Source organism: Colius striatus, chromosome 1 (assembly GCF_028858725.1).
Source record: "Colius striatus isolate bColStr4 chromosome 1, bColStr4.1.hap1, whole genome shotgun sequence".
Classification (NCBI taxonomy): Eukaryota; Metazoa; Chordata; class Aves; order Coliiformes; family Coliidae; genus Colius; species Colius striatus.
In genome coordinates this window covers 104,257,397-104,278,572 of record NC_084759.1, presented here as the reverse complement: position 1 = coordinate 104,278,572, position 21,176 = coordinate 104,257,397, and the positions used below count along the sequence as shown (strand labels likewise).

The 21,176-nt window shown below is 37.6% G+C and overlaps 1 protein-coding gene across 3 annotated transcripts in view; it reads right to left on the bottom strand.

The window, feature by feature from the left end:
* ROBO2 (roundabout guidance receptor 2) overlaps window positions 1-21,176 on the bottom strand; it is a 462,417-nt gene that overhangs the window by 30,311 nt on the left and 410,930 nt on the right. For all 3 annotated transcript variants that reach the window (XM_062002636.1, XM_062002644.1, XM_062002650.1), the window contains exons 19-23: window positions 18,994-19,036; window positions 17,294-17,421; window positions 12,865-13,146; window positions 7,470-7,626; window positions 2,637-2,897 (exon numbers count right to left, since the gene is read on the bottom strand). In XM_062002636.1, coding sequence (XP_061858620.1) covers window positions 2,637-2,897; window positions 7,470-7,626; window positions 12,865-13,146; window positions 17,294-17,421; window positions 18,994-19,036 — 871 coding nt within the window. The remainder of the gene's footprint in view (window positions 1-2,636; window positions 2,898-7,469; window positions 7,627-12,864; window positions 13,147-17,293; window positions 17,422-18,993; window positions 19,037-21,176) is intronic.

Sequence of the window (21,176 nt, the reverse complement as noted above, 5' to 3'; positions counted from 1 at the left end):
GTGTGAAATTAATGCATGCAGCAATCACAATTTTTAAAAAAAGAAAAACAAAGATGAGAAACACCCACAGGATAGCTAAATGGCCAAAGGCAAGCGTAGGACTTAAGAGTCTCATTTGCGTGTCTTGGCTAGAGAGGAAAAAAAACAACCATCAGCTTTCAATGCAGCATTCACCATGGCACTATAGGTACACAGCAAGGTTTGCCAGGAGACCTAGGCATGACTGGCCTGGGCATAAGAGAATGTATCAAGTGTGAAATTGCTAACTTAGGCACATGGGAATTCTTCGGTGGCGATACATGAGGTGCCATGACCTGATATGAATTGGCAGTGCTCTGGACAGGATCCAGGATTCTGCTGGTTTCTTGCCTGGACATCAGCATAACAGAAAAAAAATTACAGCTGTCACTTATTTGGTTTCCTAATATCTTTTCAATGAAAATTTTTTTGTGCATTACTGCCTACATAAGTGCAACAATTCTCTTTATTCAAAGAGTCTTTTTTTTTTTAATATATAAGGTAAATACTGTAACTGAATATGAGAATGTCATGGCGAATGTTATATACTACTGGAATCTCTGTCCTCCTTAGTGTAGGTTTTAACTTATAGCTTATTCTGAAGTTTATTTGCAGAATAAATGCTACACTTCACTTCCGATTAGCAGTTCTTGAATGCTTTTTTGCCTGGACACCAGGTTCTTAGCTATGTGGTGTTCAAAACAACGTGTTAAAGGGCACTACCATCTAACTAACACTCAATAAATAGTGTGATTAACTCTCAGTTCATAAAAATGGTCAAGTATATGCTTAATGCTAAGCATGTGATAGAACAATTGAAGTCAATTTCTCATGTACTTGTAGTTAAGCCTACACTTAAGTGATTTGCTGGATCAAGGCCGTAATGATTATGTACTTTTCCAGTAATCTCTAATGTGCTCTTTCTTAAATTTCTAGTTGGCTGGTCTCTATATTTCTCTTCTGTTACTCCTACAGTAAACTATTTGACAGGTTTCTCATCTTGTTGGCTTTTTTCCCTCCTTTTACATTGGACAGATTAACTTTGTGAAAAGAAAATGAAGAAACCTCCCTTCCCACTTAAGACAACGGAGGACTTTCCACTGTCTTTGAACAGCATTTACTGCACAGTATGATACGTGTCCAGTCAAACAATATCAAAGCATTAAATAATTCCATGTTACAACTACTGATAAAAGCATTTGTATTTGCAGCCCTCATTATTTACTGTGATAACTGTTATAATCACAGAGTGAAAAAAAAGATTATGTCCTTGATATTTTTTTCAGTTTCAGGCTCAGTTACTGTGACATTACATGCAAGCAGCGTTAAAATCTGTATATTCTTATGTACCTTATGAATGTTCCAAATAAATTTTTGTTTCTTCAAAAAGGGATGAAGATCTTTCCCGTCAGCTGCAAGAGGCTACACTATATAGTCTCGCTATGTTATCTGCTCCCAGACTGACACCCACATTTTGTAGGGTATAGAAAGGTTAACAGCTGCAAAATGCAGCAGTGATTGACTGCTCACATAGGGTCTGTGTCTCTGTGTTGGCTCAGAAGTCAGTTACCTTCAATAGGCCAAGTCTAGCTGAGGCCTGGGATTTCGGTCTGTCCCACAAGCAGGCTAGGCTCTGTGCTTGGCAACATGGAGTTGCAGTGGGACCAAAGTACCCTGTTGATTAAGTGCAGATTGCAGACAAGCCTCGAGGCTTTGACAGCATCCAGGGAAAACAGCTGGCTTTGATTTGGCACTGCCTGCCTACCTGCCTGATCTATTTATGGTAGCTCAAGCTGAATAACTTTGTGGCTTTATTTACCAGCAAAGAAAGGCTGCGTCTCTGCTGGCAGAATGCCATTCAATAACTAGCTCTGCTCCTTTCCTCTGAGATTCACGGGCTTTGTCTGGATAGAAAAGTTGTAAAAGGACAACTGCTGCTTAGGGAACATCCAGAAAGTAACTGACCTTCACCGTATCCCCAGTCTGGTGCAGTTGACAAGTTCTTTTTCAGTCCCTGAAGAGATTGCTTCTATTTGTTTTGCAGAGGAAATGTTACTGTGGTATTTGCTTGCTCTTCCTTTAAACAGGCATAAAGCACTCTAAAATGCTAGATCCATTCTGTAGATACTTACAACTTCCTTCCTGCAATTTCTGGGTTTTTCCCTATCAGAGACACAAATGCTTAATTCTAATGTGACATGAGGTAAAAGCTGCTGCATTGCCATTTGAAGTGATTAGCATCATTTAGAACCTCAATAATTTTGAGAATCCTAAAAAATTTGTAACTTTTGCAAGGGAGTACTCTGAACTGTAGAAAAGTTGTCATTAGGTGGGTGCTAACTACTTAGTTGAGTATACGTAAAACTCCAGGGGAATGTTAAAGTGTTTTCAGCCAAGATTTAACATATTACCAAGCATCATGGTTTAAAAACTACCTACTAATGTTTAAGGCCTTCTAACTGTAGAGTTTCGCTATTTCTTTTTTTTTTTTCCATTTTACTGCTTTGGTAACATTGCTGACATGTTGCTGAGTACAATCAACATTTATGTCATGAAGGAATAAACTCTGATTACGCTTTCATTTCCCAGACCACAGGTGCCCCCTTCCAAACATTTACCATGTCTGCTTTGCTATATCAAACTGGTAAGCCCTAGTTAATTCATCAAGATGAGCCTGAAGCATTGGTTGCATCTCTTCTCGTGGAGAAGGTGTGAGAGTTGCAGTTGACTGTTGTCCAAAGGAGATTGCAGGTGATGAAGCTACTCCTCGAACAGGAGGTGTGGGAACACGATCATCATCTTCCTCAAGCTCATCCTCCATGCCCTGATGTAGGTAGGTCTGAACTGGCAAGGGTGGACACCAACCATCGCTGTCATATCTAAAATAAATACCAAGTAAACTCAGTATATATCAAATCTCATCTTTGTTGTGCGGTAAAGAGTATACAGGATTGTACCCTCACATGCAATGTGAGTTTTAACATTTATTGAAAATGGGGTCATAATTGTTTAAATTCTCCATAATGACTGTGTTTAATTTTTCCCACAATAATGAAGCAACTTGAACAAGTTGTGCAACAAAAAAATTACCCATCCATTATCTCATTTGTTAATGCTGATTAGATTATGTTATGCCACAATCAACAACAAAAATGAACTAACTCACTTCCTGGGTCATTAGCTTAGGAGAATGTATGAAGATTGACCTAGACATGAAGACAGCAGCATTCTTAAAGGGAGAACAAGCATTACATAGTTGCATTTATTAACTTCCTTACCCCCATCATTCCCTTTATTTGTCTATTATTTTCCTATTTGTTTTTATTTTGTAGTTTAAATAAAAATCCTTCCATGTAAATTCTGGTCTTAGACACTGCACATATGTATCTACTGTGATGTGTAATACATTCATGTCACGACAGCACTGACCCTAGGCATATGCTATGTCACAGCACCAGCTGATGAGATACATTAGCACATATGTTGACAGCTCTGTCAGCACTCCACTTTCTATCTTTACTGAGACTTACCTAGATAGTGCTAAAGTATTGAACACTTTCAACACATCTGCCCAAAGTAAATGAAAATATTAACAACTACCAATATTCTTCAATACTAAATTCTTCTCTCTTAACATATAAGAGGTGTTTTGACAGGTTTTACTGATTTTCAGTCTTTTACCAAATGTTTAAGAGGTTATGCTACTGCTGCTCAGGAGCAGAAACTGAAGTTTATATTTTACTACCACATCTTAGGCAAGCTTTTCCAGAAATTCAAGCATTTTCTTTCTGTCTCTGTCCTCATCACAGACCTTTCCATTCAGTGTTGCATTAGATTATCATCCCAGGACACTGTCCCTTAGAGACACTAGCTTCACCCAAGGCCCTAGTGACTGTGTATTCCCTGTGCATTATCTCTACAGAATAATTCCCTAATCTGGCCACAGTTTCAGTTGCACACAGCTCTGCTGACAATCCCACCACTCAAATCTCCATACTATCAACTCTTCTCATCTTCAAAACATCCAGTCAGTCTGCAGTCTTTTCAGCATCTGTACACATTACATCTTAACTCCCAGTATAGTCTAAAAATACATCAGGTTAGACAGCTCTTTTCAAAAGGCAACCAAACAACTAAAAGCTCTCACAACTCCTTCACTGTCTAACCATTTCACACTTTAAAAGCCACTCCTCAAGCATCATCTAAGTCACTTATGTTCTTTCCACCTTCAAAGGCTGCTGAAAAAGTGCACTCCTTGTGTCTGCAATGCCATGCATTGTATTATAAATTAATCTTTCAAACCAGCTTAAAAATTCTCCAGGAAGGAATTACTAGTTTCCCAGAGAACAATGAATCATTGCCAGCTTTCTTAAGTGTGAAGCTGGGTTATGAAAAGACTTAGAACACTGAGATAGAGGAGTTTCAAAATCTATGTTATGTACAGAACACATACTTCAAGCAAAATTCAAAGATTTCTAAAATTAAGTTTTTCCTTATTTAAAAGTCTATAGTCTGTATTTAAATGTACAGATTTAGGATAGTTTAAACAACTTGATCTAACCACTAAAATTCTGTGAAAGATATATATTGCAATTAAGACCAGTATCACTTTATATCTAGATTAAAACATATATAGATATATAAATATACATTTGTGTACAGAGGTGCAAATAAATACTGCATCTTAACATTTGGCATTTAAGAGCTTTTGAGTGAATGATCATAAACATTTTTATAACACAAAGATTTAAGAAAGTATGATACATATTCAGTTCCCTAGGAGACAATTAAGATATGACTAGTTCTAATTTGTCTTTCCTTGCAGTATTCACTCATGATATTGCCACCCAAGGCTGAAGGGACTGTCCTAACTTATGCTGCTAAAAATGTACAGTGCAACATCTCTGTCACTTACTTTTACTCTCTCAACCTCATGCTTTGGTATAATGGCTTCCTCTTTAAAAGGGACAGGGCAGAAAGATACTCCTTAGTGGCTTTTCAGTAACGCATAAATGAGCTTTGGATGTCCTCACCTTTTGACCCTATTTGCTCCAAATCCCCAGATGTTCAGCTGGATAATAAAAAGATTTCTTACTAAAAAGATTCTGCACAAGTACTGTGTCTTTACCAAGACCTTGTTTGAAATGGACTGTAACCTTGAAGTTCATGACACTGAGATTCAAGATTTCAGGTACAAAAACGTTTGTCTTTATAATGTAGGATGTCTAAAAAGCCACCAGTAGTAACTTGCATTTACAAAAAAACCTCAAAACAACTCCTGCAAGAAAAAGTTAGTAAACCTAACAGACTGCATAGTAATTATATCTCATATAAATAATAGAGTTATTGACGCTTCTGGAACCCGCAGAGTGCATATTGATCACATTCATATACTTTTTGGTTTTCTGAGTACATACAGCTTGGTGAAAATTTATACAACCTTTTCTTAGTGCTTCTTATTAAAATCTAAGCACTTTAATTTCCCAAGGGATCCCTGAACATAATTTCATATGTTCATAGTCAGGCTATTCTCAATGATGTCCAATGATAGGACAAGGGGCAATGGGTACAAGTTGGAATGTAGGAGGTTCCAAAGAAATACAAGGAAGAATTTCTTCACTGTGAGGGTGATGGAGCACTGGAACAGGCTGCCCAGGTGGGTTGTGGAGTCTCCTTCTCTAGGGACATTCAAAACCTACCTGGACAAGTTCCTGTGTGACCTACTCTAGGTGGTCCTACTCTGGCAGTGAGGTTGGACTAGATGATCTTTCAAGATCTCTTCCAACTCTTAAGATTCTGTGATTCAATGAAGTTGAAACTACTGTAGCTCAAGACTGATACTGCAAGTCTAATTTTTTTGTTTGTTTGGTGAATTGGACGTTAGAAGGTCATAATACAATTGCAATTAATGAGATTTTACAAAAAAGATCAGAGGGTAATCAGAGGAAAAACTAAGTCTGAATTGTTGGAGAACTGGAAGTAATTACCTTATCTTTAAATAAGAAGTGTTGTCATTGTGACCAACATCATTCCTTCCAGCTAAATAACAGATACTTTATGTAACTGAGTCAAGCTCCGTATTATAAGTGATTTCTTTAGAAAGTATTTATATTTAAGTTTTTTGCTATTTCATTATCCTGAAAGAAAATCCCAATCATTTTCCTTCTATTGTATGATTTTAGTGAAGTGGCCATATACATATTTTAAAGATATATACTGATAAAGACAAATATTATAAGGTGAAATAATCTTACATTTATTTTAGCTTTTCAAAACAGAATACAGAACACAATGATTATATGTACTTTTTGCCTTGGCTTCTAAACACCTACTGTCAGTAAGGTTACTCATTTTCCGTGCATTTGCTTTGAAATTCTAACTCTAATATAGCTGGAATGGACTTTCATTTTGAAAAGAACTCCACTAACTTACATAGTTAGTTATTATTAATTTTAAGAATTGAACAACTTGGTATAAACTCAAATATTAATAATAATTCTAATTTTCACTATAAAAGAAGTGAATATCAATTCATGCTTACAAAAGAGATAACATTTGAAATAGCTTTATTCAATAAAGCTATTACAATATTTTTCAAAACGTATGCTTCATCCTTAGGAAATACTGATTAATCCATGTATTTAAACAGGCAGAAATTTGCTTCTGACAGAACGATTCTCAAAGGCTGCAGTTGAACTGAGCTCAGTAAAATATTTTTCTATATACTCTGATTTTCTTCCAGAATTTGATAACCTGGTATTTCATACAATTTGACCTTAAAAAACGCATTCCATAATTGTTCTCTGTGCAGGAAATATTTCTTTCCTCTCATTTAGTGCTTTTCATATGACTTTTGTGTCCTTGATAACAAGCTTAAGCTATCCAAAAACAAGTGTAAGGTTACAGAAACTCAAGAATTGTTTAAATAGTTTTAAAAAGGCCTATAAAAAGGATGCCTTCCTCAACTGTAAGACTTCTTCTAAAAGCCGATGAGATTATTATTATCCACTGGTTGATCTTCTAAAATTATTCCAATTTAGTCTGGGGCTTTTTGTTTTGTTGGCTCTAATAGTTTTAAACATCAAAGCAGTGAAAATATACAAGGAGCCAGATTATGTCATCCTTACTCACTCTGAGGCCCATCACCTGCAAGTAGTCCCAACAGAATTCAATTAAGTTACACATGAAGTGAGATGTTCTCAGCATGAGTAAGCAGGGAAGACCTACATGATCATGAAGCAAAGTCACTTTTATTTCCAAATTCAGCCACTATGAAGAGAAGCTATTCAAACATTCCTCCTCCACAGCCTTGAATAAATCTACAGGATAAGACACGTGCTCTTTAAAAAAAAAAAATGGAATAATATTGGCACTTAGTAAAATGTTTTTTAAAAAATTCTCAACTCTGCAAACCAGGCTTTTCTTCAAACAAAAAAAGAAAAGAAAATTACCCTGCTTCTTGCTGATCCACCCCATAGTGTTCCAGCTCTGTGCCTGGAAGTGGCTGCACGGGAGGCGGTGGGAGTGGAACACTGGCCCAGTTTGAACCATTATTTTTCTGGGACTTGGCAGTATTTTTGTTTTTCTTCTTTTTCCCTCCTTTGCCACCTGCAAATCCAAAAAGAAAAATAAAATGTTAGAGATGTAATATGGGAAAAAAAGTGAGCTATTTACATTTCTTTGAAATAATGCTGATTCCAGATGGCATAGTCCAAAAACAGAAGATGTATTTATATCTCAGCAGAATCAGCATCAACGTGATAATGCTGTTACAAGGTTATAAATAATAATAGAATGGAATGAAAAAATATTTTGAATAATTGCTGAAAATCACTTCTTTTAAGACTCCATACATTTACACCACAGTAGAGCACAACCAAGGAAAGACAGATTTTAGTGTATCAGAAATATATTTACTGATTTATTCATGTCTGTTTCATGACTTCTTGAATTCACTGTTAGACAAAAAATATAATAGATCATGGCAAAAAAAGAAACCATGTAAAAAGTTCTCAACAGCAGCGAATCCAAAAAAGACAAACTTGACTTGTCAGGCAGATATAGGCCTGTCAGCCTCACCTCCATCCCTTGGATAACATCTCTAAACACATGAAGAAAATACGGTTATCAGGAGGAATCCACATGGATTCACCAAGGGAAAATTCTGCTTGACCAATCCGATAGCTTTCTATGAGCTTATAATTGGCTGGCTAGATGAAGAGAAAGTAGTGGGTATCATCTATCTTGACTTCAGCAAGGCTTTTGACACCTCCTGTTATTACATCCTCATCAAAAATCTCAAGCAGTGTGGTTTGGATGAGTAGACAGTGAGGTGGATCGAGAGCTGGCTGAATGACAGAGCCCAGAAGGTGGTGAATCAATGGCAAGGAATCCAACTGGAGGCCTGTGGCCAGTGGGGTTCCACAGGGATCGGTTCTGGGGCCAGTTTTATTCAACATCTTCATCAATGACCTGGATGAGGACAGAGTGTATTCTCAGCAAGTTCGCTGATGACACCAAACTGGGAGGACTGGCTGATTCCCCAGAAGACAGTGATGCCATTCAGCGGGATCTCAACCGGCTTGAGAGTTGGGCAGAGAGGAACCTCATGAGGTTCAACAAGGACAAGTGCAGAGTCCTGCATCTGGGAAGGAACAACCCCATGCACCAGTACAGGTTGGGGATTGACCTGCTGGGGAGCAGCTCTGCAGAGAGAGATCTGGGAGTCTTGGTTGATAATAAACTGACCATGAGCCAGCAATGTGCCCTCATGGCCAAGAAGGCCAATGGCATACTGAGATGCATTAAGAAGAGTGTGTCCAGCAGGTCGAGGGAGGTTTTGCTCCCCCTCTACTCTGCCCTGGTGAGGCCTCATCTGGAGTACTGTGTCCAGTTTTGGGCTTCCCAGCTCAAGAGGGACAGAGAACTTCTAGACAGAGTCCAGCACAGGGCCACCAAGATGATCGAGCTATGGGAGAATCTATCTTATGAGGACAGGCTGTGGGATCTGGGGCTATTCAGCCTGGAGGAGACTGAGGGGGGACCTCATTAATACTTACAAGTATTCAAAAGGTGTATGTCAAGAAGCAACACTTTTTTCCTGTAGCGTCCAGCAACAGGACTAGGGGTAATGAACAAAAGATGAAACACAAAAGGTTCCACTTAAGGAAAAACTTATTTATTGAAATCATGAGGGAGCCCTGGCACAGGCTGCCCAGGGAGGATGTGGAGTCTCCTCTGGAGGTTTTCAAAACTCACCTGGATGAGTTCCTGTGTGACCTGATCTAGGTGGATCTGCTCTAGCAGGGGGGTTGGACTAGATGACTTCTCAAGATCCCTTCCAACCCCTACCGTTCTATGATTCTGTGATTCAGGGTGGCATGGTGTGCACTGGCAGGCACCACTCTCTGTTCCATGTCTCTAGCTTTAGGCATAGGGACATTCACACAATGCAAGTGCAATTCTAGCAAGAGAATCACGTGTCACAGAATATTTCATCTGAAAGACAATGGCTTTTTTCTGTTATCTCCAAACGTCAGCTGGACGAAAATAGGAATTAATAGACAGGGAATAAAAAGGTGATTCTGGGATTCAGAAGCAGCCAAGACCTCTTTTCACCTTCTTTTATGTCTGCTAGAGACAGGCAATCAGTCTAGCAAGGTTTCTCATCAGCTTGGCTCATAACATGTTCCGACTTTGGAACTTTGCTTTCCACTACTCAGTTCCAGACTGGATCTCTTCCTTCTGTGTCTTGGAGAATTTATATGAAGTCCAGCCAAGATGCTGTCATTCATTGCGTGCAAACTGAGCTGATGTTCCATCTATTAGAATGCAAGACAGGCTCTTCTCTCCTTTTGTAGCCTGCCAGCTTTCTTGAAAAGGGAAAGAACGTTTTGATCAACAGAAAAGAAACTCCAGTGATGGTGGCAATGGAAGAACAAATACATAAACCCTCTAGAAGAAAATGAAGCTTTCAAAGCACAGATATGACAGAAAGCAGATTAGAAACTAGGTCATAGAACAGTACAAAGTAAGTACATTAGTTTGTGGGACATGGGGGAATTTTCAAAAAGTCAGCAGGAATAGGAGTTTAGCAAGAGCTAAGGCAGGAGGGACTGCTTTGGGAGGAAAGCACATGCATAAATGTGTGTGTGTGGAGGTTGGATGTGTGGGGTGCTAGTGTGGAGTTACATGGGTTTGAGGGGTTCTAGAGAGAAAAGTCAAAGATTACAGAGATATTAGAAAGAGAGAAACAGATAGATGAGGAACCGTTCCTATTCAGACGAAGAAAAATAACTCCAATGTCATTATTGGTAGGGAAAGCAACCTACACCATACAGTCGGGCAGGAGATTTCTCTTCTGTCCGCATGGGAAGAGTTACCCCGCTGTCAAACTAGTAGAACAGACACTTAATGCCTGCTGTGTGTTTGAAAGCTGTTGCATCAAAGTCTTGCTTTCCTATAGCAATGATTCTTGATATTTCAATGTCTTCTCTCACTGAAATTCAATCACATTGTTTAAACCTCTAAGTGAACCAGGTCCTGGAAAAAGAATTGGCCAGTCAGGCTGATGATCATAGCACTGACATAAGCTGAGAGATCAGCAAAGTACATCCACAAAATTTCCCTGCCTCACAAAGCGGTGGAGTTTTTAGCTGTTTTTCCATTACACAATGGGATAGGTTTTCTCAAGACATTAATTTGAGACAGAAAGTCAGAATAACAGGTAGTACTTAAAGTATTAACCAAGAAAGTGAGAGAACAAGTCTCTCTTCTCACTCTGATGGGGACTACGTAATAAAACCTGGTCTAAGACTCCAGTGATGCTCTAACTAGCATTCCATTTAAAGGTCTCTCCCAGTTTCTCATGTATTACAGCACAATTAGCATGTATTAAAGACATAATCAGTGGGCAAGGGAAAGCAAATACTGACTCTGCACTGAGCATACTCTGACACTCATCTGAGCATTGGAGCATCCAGGTGCTTTGATCACAAGAGGAGTGCCCTGGACATAGGAAAAATGGCTAAGCTGAAGTTTCTGTGTGCTGTCAGAAAATTTACTTCCAATTGAAAAACACTACACAAAATATGTTTCACTTGAAATATTTGTTCTAAGTCCAGCTTTTGATCAACTGATATTTTCTGAGAAAATTGTTAGGCAGCTGTAGTTGTCAACATATCTAAAGTGTGATATCGCCCTCTGATAACTGGCACATATGTATCTCAGTATATCAATTTCTTCATTTTCATGTATCCAGAGGAGCAAGCAGATTTCCTAAGCTACTTGTCAATACATCTCACACACAAGGAGCAAGAATCTTTCTTGAAGTCGGGCACGAACTTAGCTCCCAGGTACCTCTCTGTCAATACCATAAGCCTATTTTTTGATCTCAGTCACATCAGGTAATACTCCCCATGAGAACACAAGACTTGCAAACCCATTTTGCTATTTGAGTTATGGGTCAATGATTACAGGCTTCTGATCTCAACATTCAATTTGAAAAGTCATTTAAATTGACATAAAGAAGCCATTTCTGGAGTTGATCTGTTGCTGTTATGTTTGCTCCAACTTATTGTCAACATACAAAAGACTATACTAGGAATTTGAAATTTAAGTTTCTTTGGATCTCTCTTATTTCAGTTCAATGAAACAGCATTTCATTTTAATTGCTGGATTATCATTTTTTGTCTTGGAAAAAAATGATATAGTTATACGGAACATAATCAACAAGTAAGCAAAATTAAAGACATCAAGAAAAAAGTGTGTTTAAATATAATACACAAACACACACTACAATCATTTTCATCCAATGAAAATGGCTCATGTCTCCAATATAACATGCAGCACACACATAAAATTTACATTGTTTGTATGCAGACTTGGCTCAGTTTTTTAAATCTCAGTTGTCTTTCATGGCCCTATGTTTATTTCTGAGCTGCATTTAGAAACAGTGGCAGGGGAGAATCTGATAACAACTGAATAAAAATACTCCTCATGTAGTACAGTGTTGGGAGACCTGTAAATTGAGGACTGACGTGGAAATATATTTGCTCCATGAACTGTGCTGTCAGGGAAAGGAGGCAAGTCAAGATTCGCAATTTTGCCAGAAAGTGCTTGTTGGAAGGATTCTCCAATTGTCTTCAAATACATTTAATTAAAAGGTTTTTTCTTTTTTTTTTTTTTTTCTGTAGAGGCCACTGTGATGCTGTTGGCTGATGTTCCAGTGGGCAGACACTCTCATACCTACCTACAAACTGCACCCGGGAGGTTTTCCTCCTCCCTGGCAAGCTGCTCACCAACACCCCTCCGTCCCTCTCTCACCCACTCACGGCGGTGGAACCAACCTGAGAGGCTGCCACTCCTTTCAGAGCTGTTGTGGGAGCTGGTGGTGCTGAAATCCTGTGACTGGTTGTGTGGCAATCTATTAGCCAATCCCTCAGCCACGCGGTAGTCAGGGATGTAAAGCAAGGCTAAGGGTTAAAGGGCAAAGGTCACAGTGGCATTGTGTGATTAGTTGACAGCACAAGCACATGCAGCACATGCAGTTAGCAAGTCAAGGGCAGATGTGAGGGAAGTAGCAAGGTTTCATGTGTTTTTGAAAAGATGTATACCTATCCTAGCCTAATGGAAGGCAGATGGCTTGGCAGTTGGCACAGGAAAAAGAGGATTAAAAGCACAGAAGGACACTTCATGATTGTGTGAAGTTCAGCACACATGCAAGAAACATTAAGTATTAGTTACAGTAAATATGAACAGTGTTTCACGCTAAAAAGATTTTTCTAATTCATGCATAGATGATACACTACAAAGCTAAGGGCTCTGGAAAATAAGAGCTGTAATTACCATTGTTGCCTTTGCCTTGGTCTGGGAGAGAGTAACCAAATCCCATCAGATCATTTTTTTGCTGAATTGAGCTTTTCCATTGAGGATCAGGTAAGTCGACAGCCAATTCATGGATGCTGTTGGAATGCAATATCTGGGTGGTGGCATATGGTGTAGCTTGCGTTATTTGGCTGGAACTGTTGTAACTAGTTTTCGTGGTGAAGTCAATGCTGCTGTAAATGGCTCCATCAGAAAGCATAGTAGCAGTTTTATCTCCTTGACCTGGGACTGGTGGCAGCACATCTGTGGTGAACATGGGGGAATGAAAAAAAATCATTGTTGCCCAGGAAGCCTGAAAATATCAAGGTTTAAGATGAAAAATAAATGTGTCATTTTGCACTTTTGCATTTCAGCTGAGACAAGTCTGTGAGCCAATGAAGGGAAGATGATGTACAACCATCGTCAAGCTACCAGCATCTGTGACAGGACTACCACTTGTCCTTCACATCTCACTGCCTAAAACCATCTTTTTTTTTTTCCATACCTTGAACTGTGAAAGTGAAGTTTGGAATATTTCTCTACTGAAGAATGTTTTCAAGTGTTCACTCTACATCAGAACCACTGAAATTGTCTGGGCTTCAGGGAAATGATAAAAGGAGTGAATATAGAAATCACAGAGGAAACTTTCCCAGTAAATTCTTCTATGGATGCCAAAACTCTCAAAGTAATTTTTTAAGGGCATCACCTTGACTTCCTTGAAGTTCTATGCATTGAGTTATCTAATTTTCTTTTTGACATTAGATACTACATGTCTCCTTTACAACTAAAGAAAAAACAAAACTAAGTTGCTCCTGATAGGTGAAAGAAATCTGTTATTCTGAAGGGGTTTAAGCAGTCAATCTCTTAAAATGGCAAAGCAGTGTTCAAACTTGTTCAAATGCTCCAGTATATTTATCTGAAAAACAGCATGATATATTTAACTAAATATCTGTTGACTTTTCTACATCTTTTGAATCCTATCACACACTGCAATTTGTATCTTTAATCAGTTAGATTGGCAATCTCTCTCCTTACTAAACATTGTACTGACCTTTGCTAGTAGAATACTAGATTTAGAAGCTGAGACTACTGAAGTGTGAAGAATCTAATGATGACTGGCATGATGTCCCAAGGAGAACTACAACTCAGCAGATAATCTTCTTCCTGCTCTCTCAGAAGTCAATATATCAAATGGTACTATTTGTACAATTTACTTACACTCTGAAAAGTTAAATTCATTATGGAATTAACTTGTTAGGAAAATGTAGCATTTATACGCTGTTTGCTTTAAGTAGTCAGATGTCAATTATGGATTACCATACTTGAGATAATGCATACTCCTATAGCTAGGAAGTTCAAATCCCATTCTAGGTATCATAGATATTTTTATATACCTTAAGCACCAGAGAGAAATTATCATTCTTGCACCTAGACAATGGTTTAAGCTCAGTTCCAGATTCAGACATGGGTTTTGTGCAACCTCGGAACAGAGTTGATCTCTCACTGTCTCAAGACTTTTCCAGTAACAAGGTATGATAACATGGCCTTCTCCTACTGTTTTGGTTTATGGTTTTTTGTTTTTTGGGTTTTTTTCTCCTGGGATGAACATTTAGGCTTCAGAACGATTTCCTACTGCATTCATGTGTGCAACAGTAAACATTTTAATATGAATCCTTATTACATCTGCAGTCTCAAGGCAACATAATATTAACAATAAATATGGCAATAACAAGTGCTCAGTAAAGAGTCTGCAGAAACAGAGATTAAATTTGGGTCTATCAGAGTGATCTGGTTTTGCAGACAACAATAGGGAAATGGGCACAATCAAGTATTTAAAATACCTTAATAGTATTAACTTATATCTGCAGATAAATTGTAAGAGAAAAAAAATACAATTAATGCAAACTACAGGTCATATTTCAAAATCAAGTTATTACTATCTGAACATATCCAACGTGCTTTCCAGGGACAGAGCACAATCTTGAAAGCATCTATGTGCTAATACAGCATGACATATAAGAGAAAAGTGAAGTTCTATCTTTCTTGCATTTCATTCACAATATTAAGATTTTTCCTTTCCACAATTGGTTCCATCAAAGAATAATGGATTGAAGTTTAGTAAATAAATTCTGTTGTTGATGCATAAAATTAAATAAGTCCAGCTCAACCTGTCTATGTTAGATTTGCGGACTCACAGAAATAAAAACTAGCAAAACGCTCATCTTTCAAGTACTCAGATGTACATCTTTAAGAGCATGTTTCTGGCAACTAAAGAGGTATCAACTCTATACAGTTATTTTAAAATTTAGAGCTATACATTTGCACAGACTTGAAAGGAAAGTGATACAGCTTCCCACCAGACAAGAATTTGCAGTCATTCTTACTAATGAGCTGAGGTTCTCCAAAAATTCTGGGAATTTTCAGTACAACCAGATTATTTTTCTGACCTCAGTGAGATGTATACACTAAGCACTCAAAGAGCTATTAAAATGCCATTTTACAAAGTGCTGTAGTCACCTAGCAAAAATTGAGTGTGATTATTTTTGCAAATAGACCAAAGATAAACACACACATCTCGTTGGATGCTTTACCCCAAACTCTCCAAAATCCAACTGGTTTTGCAATTCTTGTGTTACATGAAATAGTGCTGAAGTACTTCCTGAGGGAAGCTCTTTCTTGCTGCCTTGGGAGACACAGTACCATTTTGTGGCCTTATGCAACTTCAAATCTAAACTGTACTTCCTACTCACAGCTTTACTATCAAATGCTGACTACGACAAAGCATGGATTACACTCTTAAAGGCAATGTAAGAACTGTCTGCCTCAGCTTCTGAGTTTCCAGAGTGATTGATCATCATCGTACTGTTTTCAAAATTCTGGCAGACCTATTATCACAGATATTTAACCACTAAAAGAGGCCCAAGTTCTATCTCCATAGCTAATTCATGTTAAACATCTGACTTCTAATTCATCTTTCATGCAGAAGCATCCAAATTTAACTGTTGAAACAGATAGGGATAAGCAGTCCCAAAATAATCAGAATAAGAGTATGAGCTCAACTGCAAGGATTATGGGTGAAGTCAAGCTGATTAAATTCAAAATATAACTGTTTCATCTCTTAGACAAATTTGGTCCTAGGCCTTACCCACATTTAAGCTGAAAGCTTTAAAACATGTTTCCAATCCCAGTCAAATAGAGTCAAACACTAAAGGAAAATGGTAATTCTTCTGTATTATGAGAGCTTATGAAAAGATGGAAAATTACTGAAGGGTTTTGTTTTCAGTATATTAACAACAAAGAAGCTGGTAGATATTCAGTTGCCTTCTGAACATTATCAGAAGTTTTGCTGACTTCATTATGTTTTGTAAGAGAAGAGCTTTACCATATTTTTATATGGAAAATAAATCTAGAGTGTTTTGTTGTAATTTGAAGTCATGGTAGTCAAATTACAGGCAAGAAGTTTTGTATGTGAAAGTATGACCAATGTGAGGGATGCTTTCCAGAGCAGATTTTAGTACAGTTCAAAAATGAATTCTTTTCACATTTATCAGTTTGACGAGTTTATTTTTTTTTTGCATTTTGATGTATTTTGATATATAAAGTTGTCTTAATTTTATTTACTTATTTACATCTTAAAAACATTTATAGAGTCATTTACGTTATGATGCCTAGATTCGAACACCACTATGCAAAACTAGCCGTGTTACAACATCATAGAAATCAAGGAAGAGATAGATGTGAATATTACTATGACTTAAAAATCCTAATCATACATCTTGAAATTCCCGTTTGGGTAAAATGCTTGAAAGAAAATAAGTTCTCTAAATAATTACAAATCATCACCTCATCTCCCCAAAGGGCCTTCCTCAATTCAAAATGGAAGTAAAGCCATTTAAAATCTAAATAGTTGCCATTTATGTATTCTTTTCTCCAATAAGAAAAGAAGTTTCTGGAGTTCTTTGAGATCTTAATGGATTATTGCTGAGACTGAGAGCAGTCCCTTAGGAGGAAGTGGATGGGCAAGGTGACAACAATGTTTTTCCCTCCTGATGAAGGAACATCTTTCCTGCATCTCCTGAGTTCTTATCTGCTCTTTATGGCTCACTACATTGCCCTACACATCAGATTGCTCTCCTCCACACAAACAGGGATGAATTTGAGTAGTAAATACACTTGAGATGATAAGCATACTCTGTCTCACCACTGTGAGGGGTAAAGTACAAACTAGACCTATATTTTAAAGAAGCAGAAAGAGATAGAGCAAAATACAAGTTTTAAAGTCAACTTTAAAGTCAATCTTGAGTCAAATACAGAAAGTACTGTATAAAAATACTGCACAATATTTATCATAGATGTTAACTAACAGAAGCCTATTGTGTACTATATGGTGACTTACTAAAATGAAACCTACCTCCACGACCAAAATTGCTAAGATCATTGGGTCCACTAGTGCTGTTGTTTACTGGCAGACTTGTGGCAGGCCAAGAGTCTGCAAGCCAAGGATAACTGGGGTCACTCGCATTCAACAGACCTGGTCGACTGAAGCAGAATAAGAAAAAAAAGATTATACATACAAATATTTATATACAAATTTACAAAAACAAAATATGTGTGAGATAATTTGTGACTGAAGATACCATTTCAGTGTTCTCCTAACACTGTAGGTAGTAAACAGTTTAAGAGACTTTAATTTATTTCAAATTAAAATTGTGTAGCCTTTGATGATTTAAAGACCTTGAACAGTTAATTAAGGTTATATACAAATCAACTTCATCAGTGGAAGCAGGACTAGGCATCCGTTGTGATTCTGCCAGAATCCAAATGAAGTCCGTTGTTTGTATGAAACAGTGGTTAGGCAGCACCATCACGGGATCCACCACCAGGGCTGCATGATAAATTACCACCTCAAGGGAGCCATCACTCAAACTGATTGCTCCGTATCAGCCATTTCCAGGACTTTGGGCTACTATTTCTTCCTTCCTTTGCATCCCAAATGCATGCCTGTCATCTACAGGCTGGTAACTCTTTTTTTTGAGCATTCTTGGGTAGTTTAAAGGCAAACAGGTTTGAGTGGGATTAATGGAAAGTCCACAGCTATCTTTATCTACCACTACTGCATGGCTTTTATATCCCTGAAATTCTCAGCTTTGAGAGCAGCAACAAAGAGCAAGTATGTTGAAAGAGAAGGTATACTCAGGCCATAAGGCACCATTTCTCTCTCATCCCAGGATAAACAGCCGGAAATTTAGCAAGGCAAGTGAATTGTCTGTGTTTGAATTTAACAAGGAAAACAAACCATTTCCTGCAAATACTCCCTTCCCCCAAACGAAAACAAAAAAAAACACCCCTCAATTCTGTAGCTTTTCTAGGCTATTAATGCACTCATGAAGTTGGAGCAACATCTCCAATCATTGTACATTATAGACCCCTGCCTAGTACAATCCCTAAGAGAAACATTGGTTTCTATGGAAACGGCAATAAGAAGACCCAGTCACTTTCTTGCCACATCTACTTGCTCTCATTAGGCCTAATCTCTTTTTGCTAAAATATTGATTAAACAGGAGATTGGAAGTTATTACCAGGGCCTAATTACAATCTCCATATTGGCAAAGGGAAAATAGATGAGGATATATGGGCCCGTTATCAGCTTTTATCAATTTCAATTGAGTAGCCAAAGTTGTGGAATCCAGTCCTATCAATCTACAGCCTATTCATCATCCATGAATCATTTATTTTGTGATCGATTAAGTGTAATTGCTCACTCACAGCAATTTAGGGGGAGCCAATAAGGAGTCTTAAACAACAGCAACTTCATTTGCTAATGTCTAATTAATGCAATAAACATCCTGGTAACAAATTAACACATTCCTTGTGATATTTACTACTCATTTCTTCCAGGGCATCTGGGAGATATGAAACATCTGGGCTTGATTCCTCCAAAGTGCACAACAGATAGGTCATTAAACCCTGTGGTAAGCTACTTAACTCCTCCTAGTATTGTCAGTCTTCCCTGTGATAGGTTGTTACCCAAGTGCATCACCTATAGCACTTTTCAAATCCCTAATTTTAAAAATAAATAGAATGGAAAGACCTTTATACAAATAAACATACCTTCCATTGGTCATTAGTCCTCCATCTCCTCTTTGGAAAGTAACTGTGTTTTGGTTGGAAAACAAAACAAACATATACACACACATACACACATACATATAAGACAGGGAAAAATCAATTAGTAATAATAAAAAATAACAATTAAAACTAATCAGTGTCCAAGATTGGAGGCCTCTTGGCATCATCATATACGAAGTACAAAAATTATAAGAAAAGGATCAAACACGTTAGAATTACAGTTTGTTTAGGATTTCACTGCATGTTATTGATTAACATCAATTTGCTCCATAGCCTGCAAGGCAAATCAGCCACCTGGGCAAAAGGCCTAAATTCACCACAGGCCCCTTCATATGACTTTGTGCTGCAAGATTGGGACATGTGATGAAATTGTTTTCTTGGCATGCTTTTGCTTCAGTACATAATGACATTGCACCAGTGAGTTAATAACATCATGTCATAATGCAGTAATATAATGTCACCACACAAATATGCCATTTCCCAGGACAAATACAAAGAGGTGGCAGCTCTATTAGAGCCAAAGAGGTGAAAAAAAAAAAAAAAAACCCAACAACCCAGACAACTGCACCATTTCCATTAGAAGTACAGTATAAGAAACAGCACCCACACATAAAAGCATATACGCCAGTGTCACTGGGAAGAAATAGTTTCCAGTCTTGCTGTAGGGGATGCCAAGGACATGTTCAGAGGGAGACAATTGTTTTTATGGCTCTATTCATGAGTGTTTTAAGAAAAACAGCCTATCACTTATCTATCTTATTAACAGGATTACATTTCAGGACAATATAAGTAAACTCACATTACTGGTGAGATGCTGACAACATTTGATGCTCCTTTTTGAAGCACTGGCAAATATTTTGAATCAAGGCCAACAGACTACTCTGGTTCTCAGTGGCAATGTCCCATTATTTATTGTCAGGCATAGATAAGGCAGCCTATTAAATTATATCAATGTCCTGGACACCTGCACCCTTACAAGCCTCTGACAAGATGAGGGTTTGAATTTCAGAAAGGAATAGAATAGTCTCTGGCCAGTTTAATTAAAAATAACCCTTGCTTTGGAACTATTGTTTACCTTTGTGAGACAGGCGTTCCCGTCATTAAATTACAGCTCCCAGAGTATTTGCAAGATTTTCCAAGTATTGGTCCAAATAACACTAATTCAAGATTAATCTTCCTATTATACACCACTCTAATCACACAAAATCACTGCACCCAATAAAAATGTTGTGATTATTTAAAAAGTAGCAATGGCATAAATCCACTGGGAAAATACTTCTTATATATTACAGAATCCTTGTCTCTTTAATAACTCCTGGGATAATTTCACAGTCTACATTCAGCAAAAGGGACAATATCAGCCTCTTTGGAAGCTCTGTTGGGAAAGTGCTTGGATAGGGTGATTAATTACCCTTCACTGCAGAACAGACTAATATCAATGTCAGAAAATCACTGCAGTCATATGTCACATCAAAATGGTTAATAGCTGAATTTTGAAAGGGTGTAATCAAACCAACTAATGAAAAGTAAATCAAAATGCAAGTATGGGAAGTATTAAATAAAAGCCTGCTTTGAAAAACAAGACATGGTAAAACATTGCAGCTAATTAATTTTAAAGTTGATGTTACCTTCATTCATGTTGCTTCTAATATCGTGATTTGGTCTTTCACTCAAATGACTGTATCACTCAGTGCCAAAAAAGTGAATGATCTGAAGTGCTGTGGATATCCTTGTGTGAATATGCAAAGAGGTGGGTACTGCCTGGCTATGTTTCAAAGCTTGTTAGTCAAAAGTACATTACATGTCATTTGCTTTTGCCTCCTCACCTCTAAGTGTAATACTCTATTTCTCCAACTTTCTGCATTTGTCAAAGCAACAAGAAATTAGGAAAATGAGAAACAAAGGCACCTTCGGTAACAATCATTATAAAGAAAGTTTACAAATTTAAGGGAATTCCAGTAAAACATATTTTGTGAAAACTCCTTGGGATTAGTGCTCTTGTTTAGAGTATTGTATACCAGAAATAATAAGTAACATTGTCTCTACTTGTATAGTATGTACAGGTGTGTGAGACTTAAACTATGCATGTCCTATGGGGAAAAAAAAAATCAATATTTGTTGTCTTCAGAATATTCATATCCTTTTTATACCTTTATAAAGCAAAG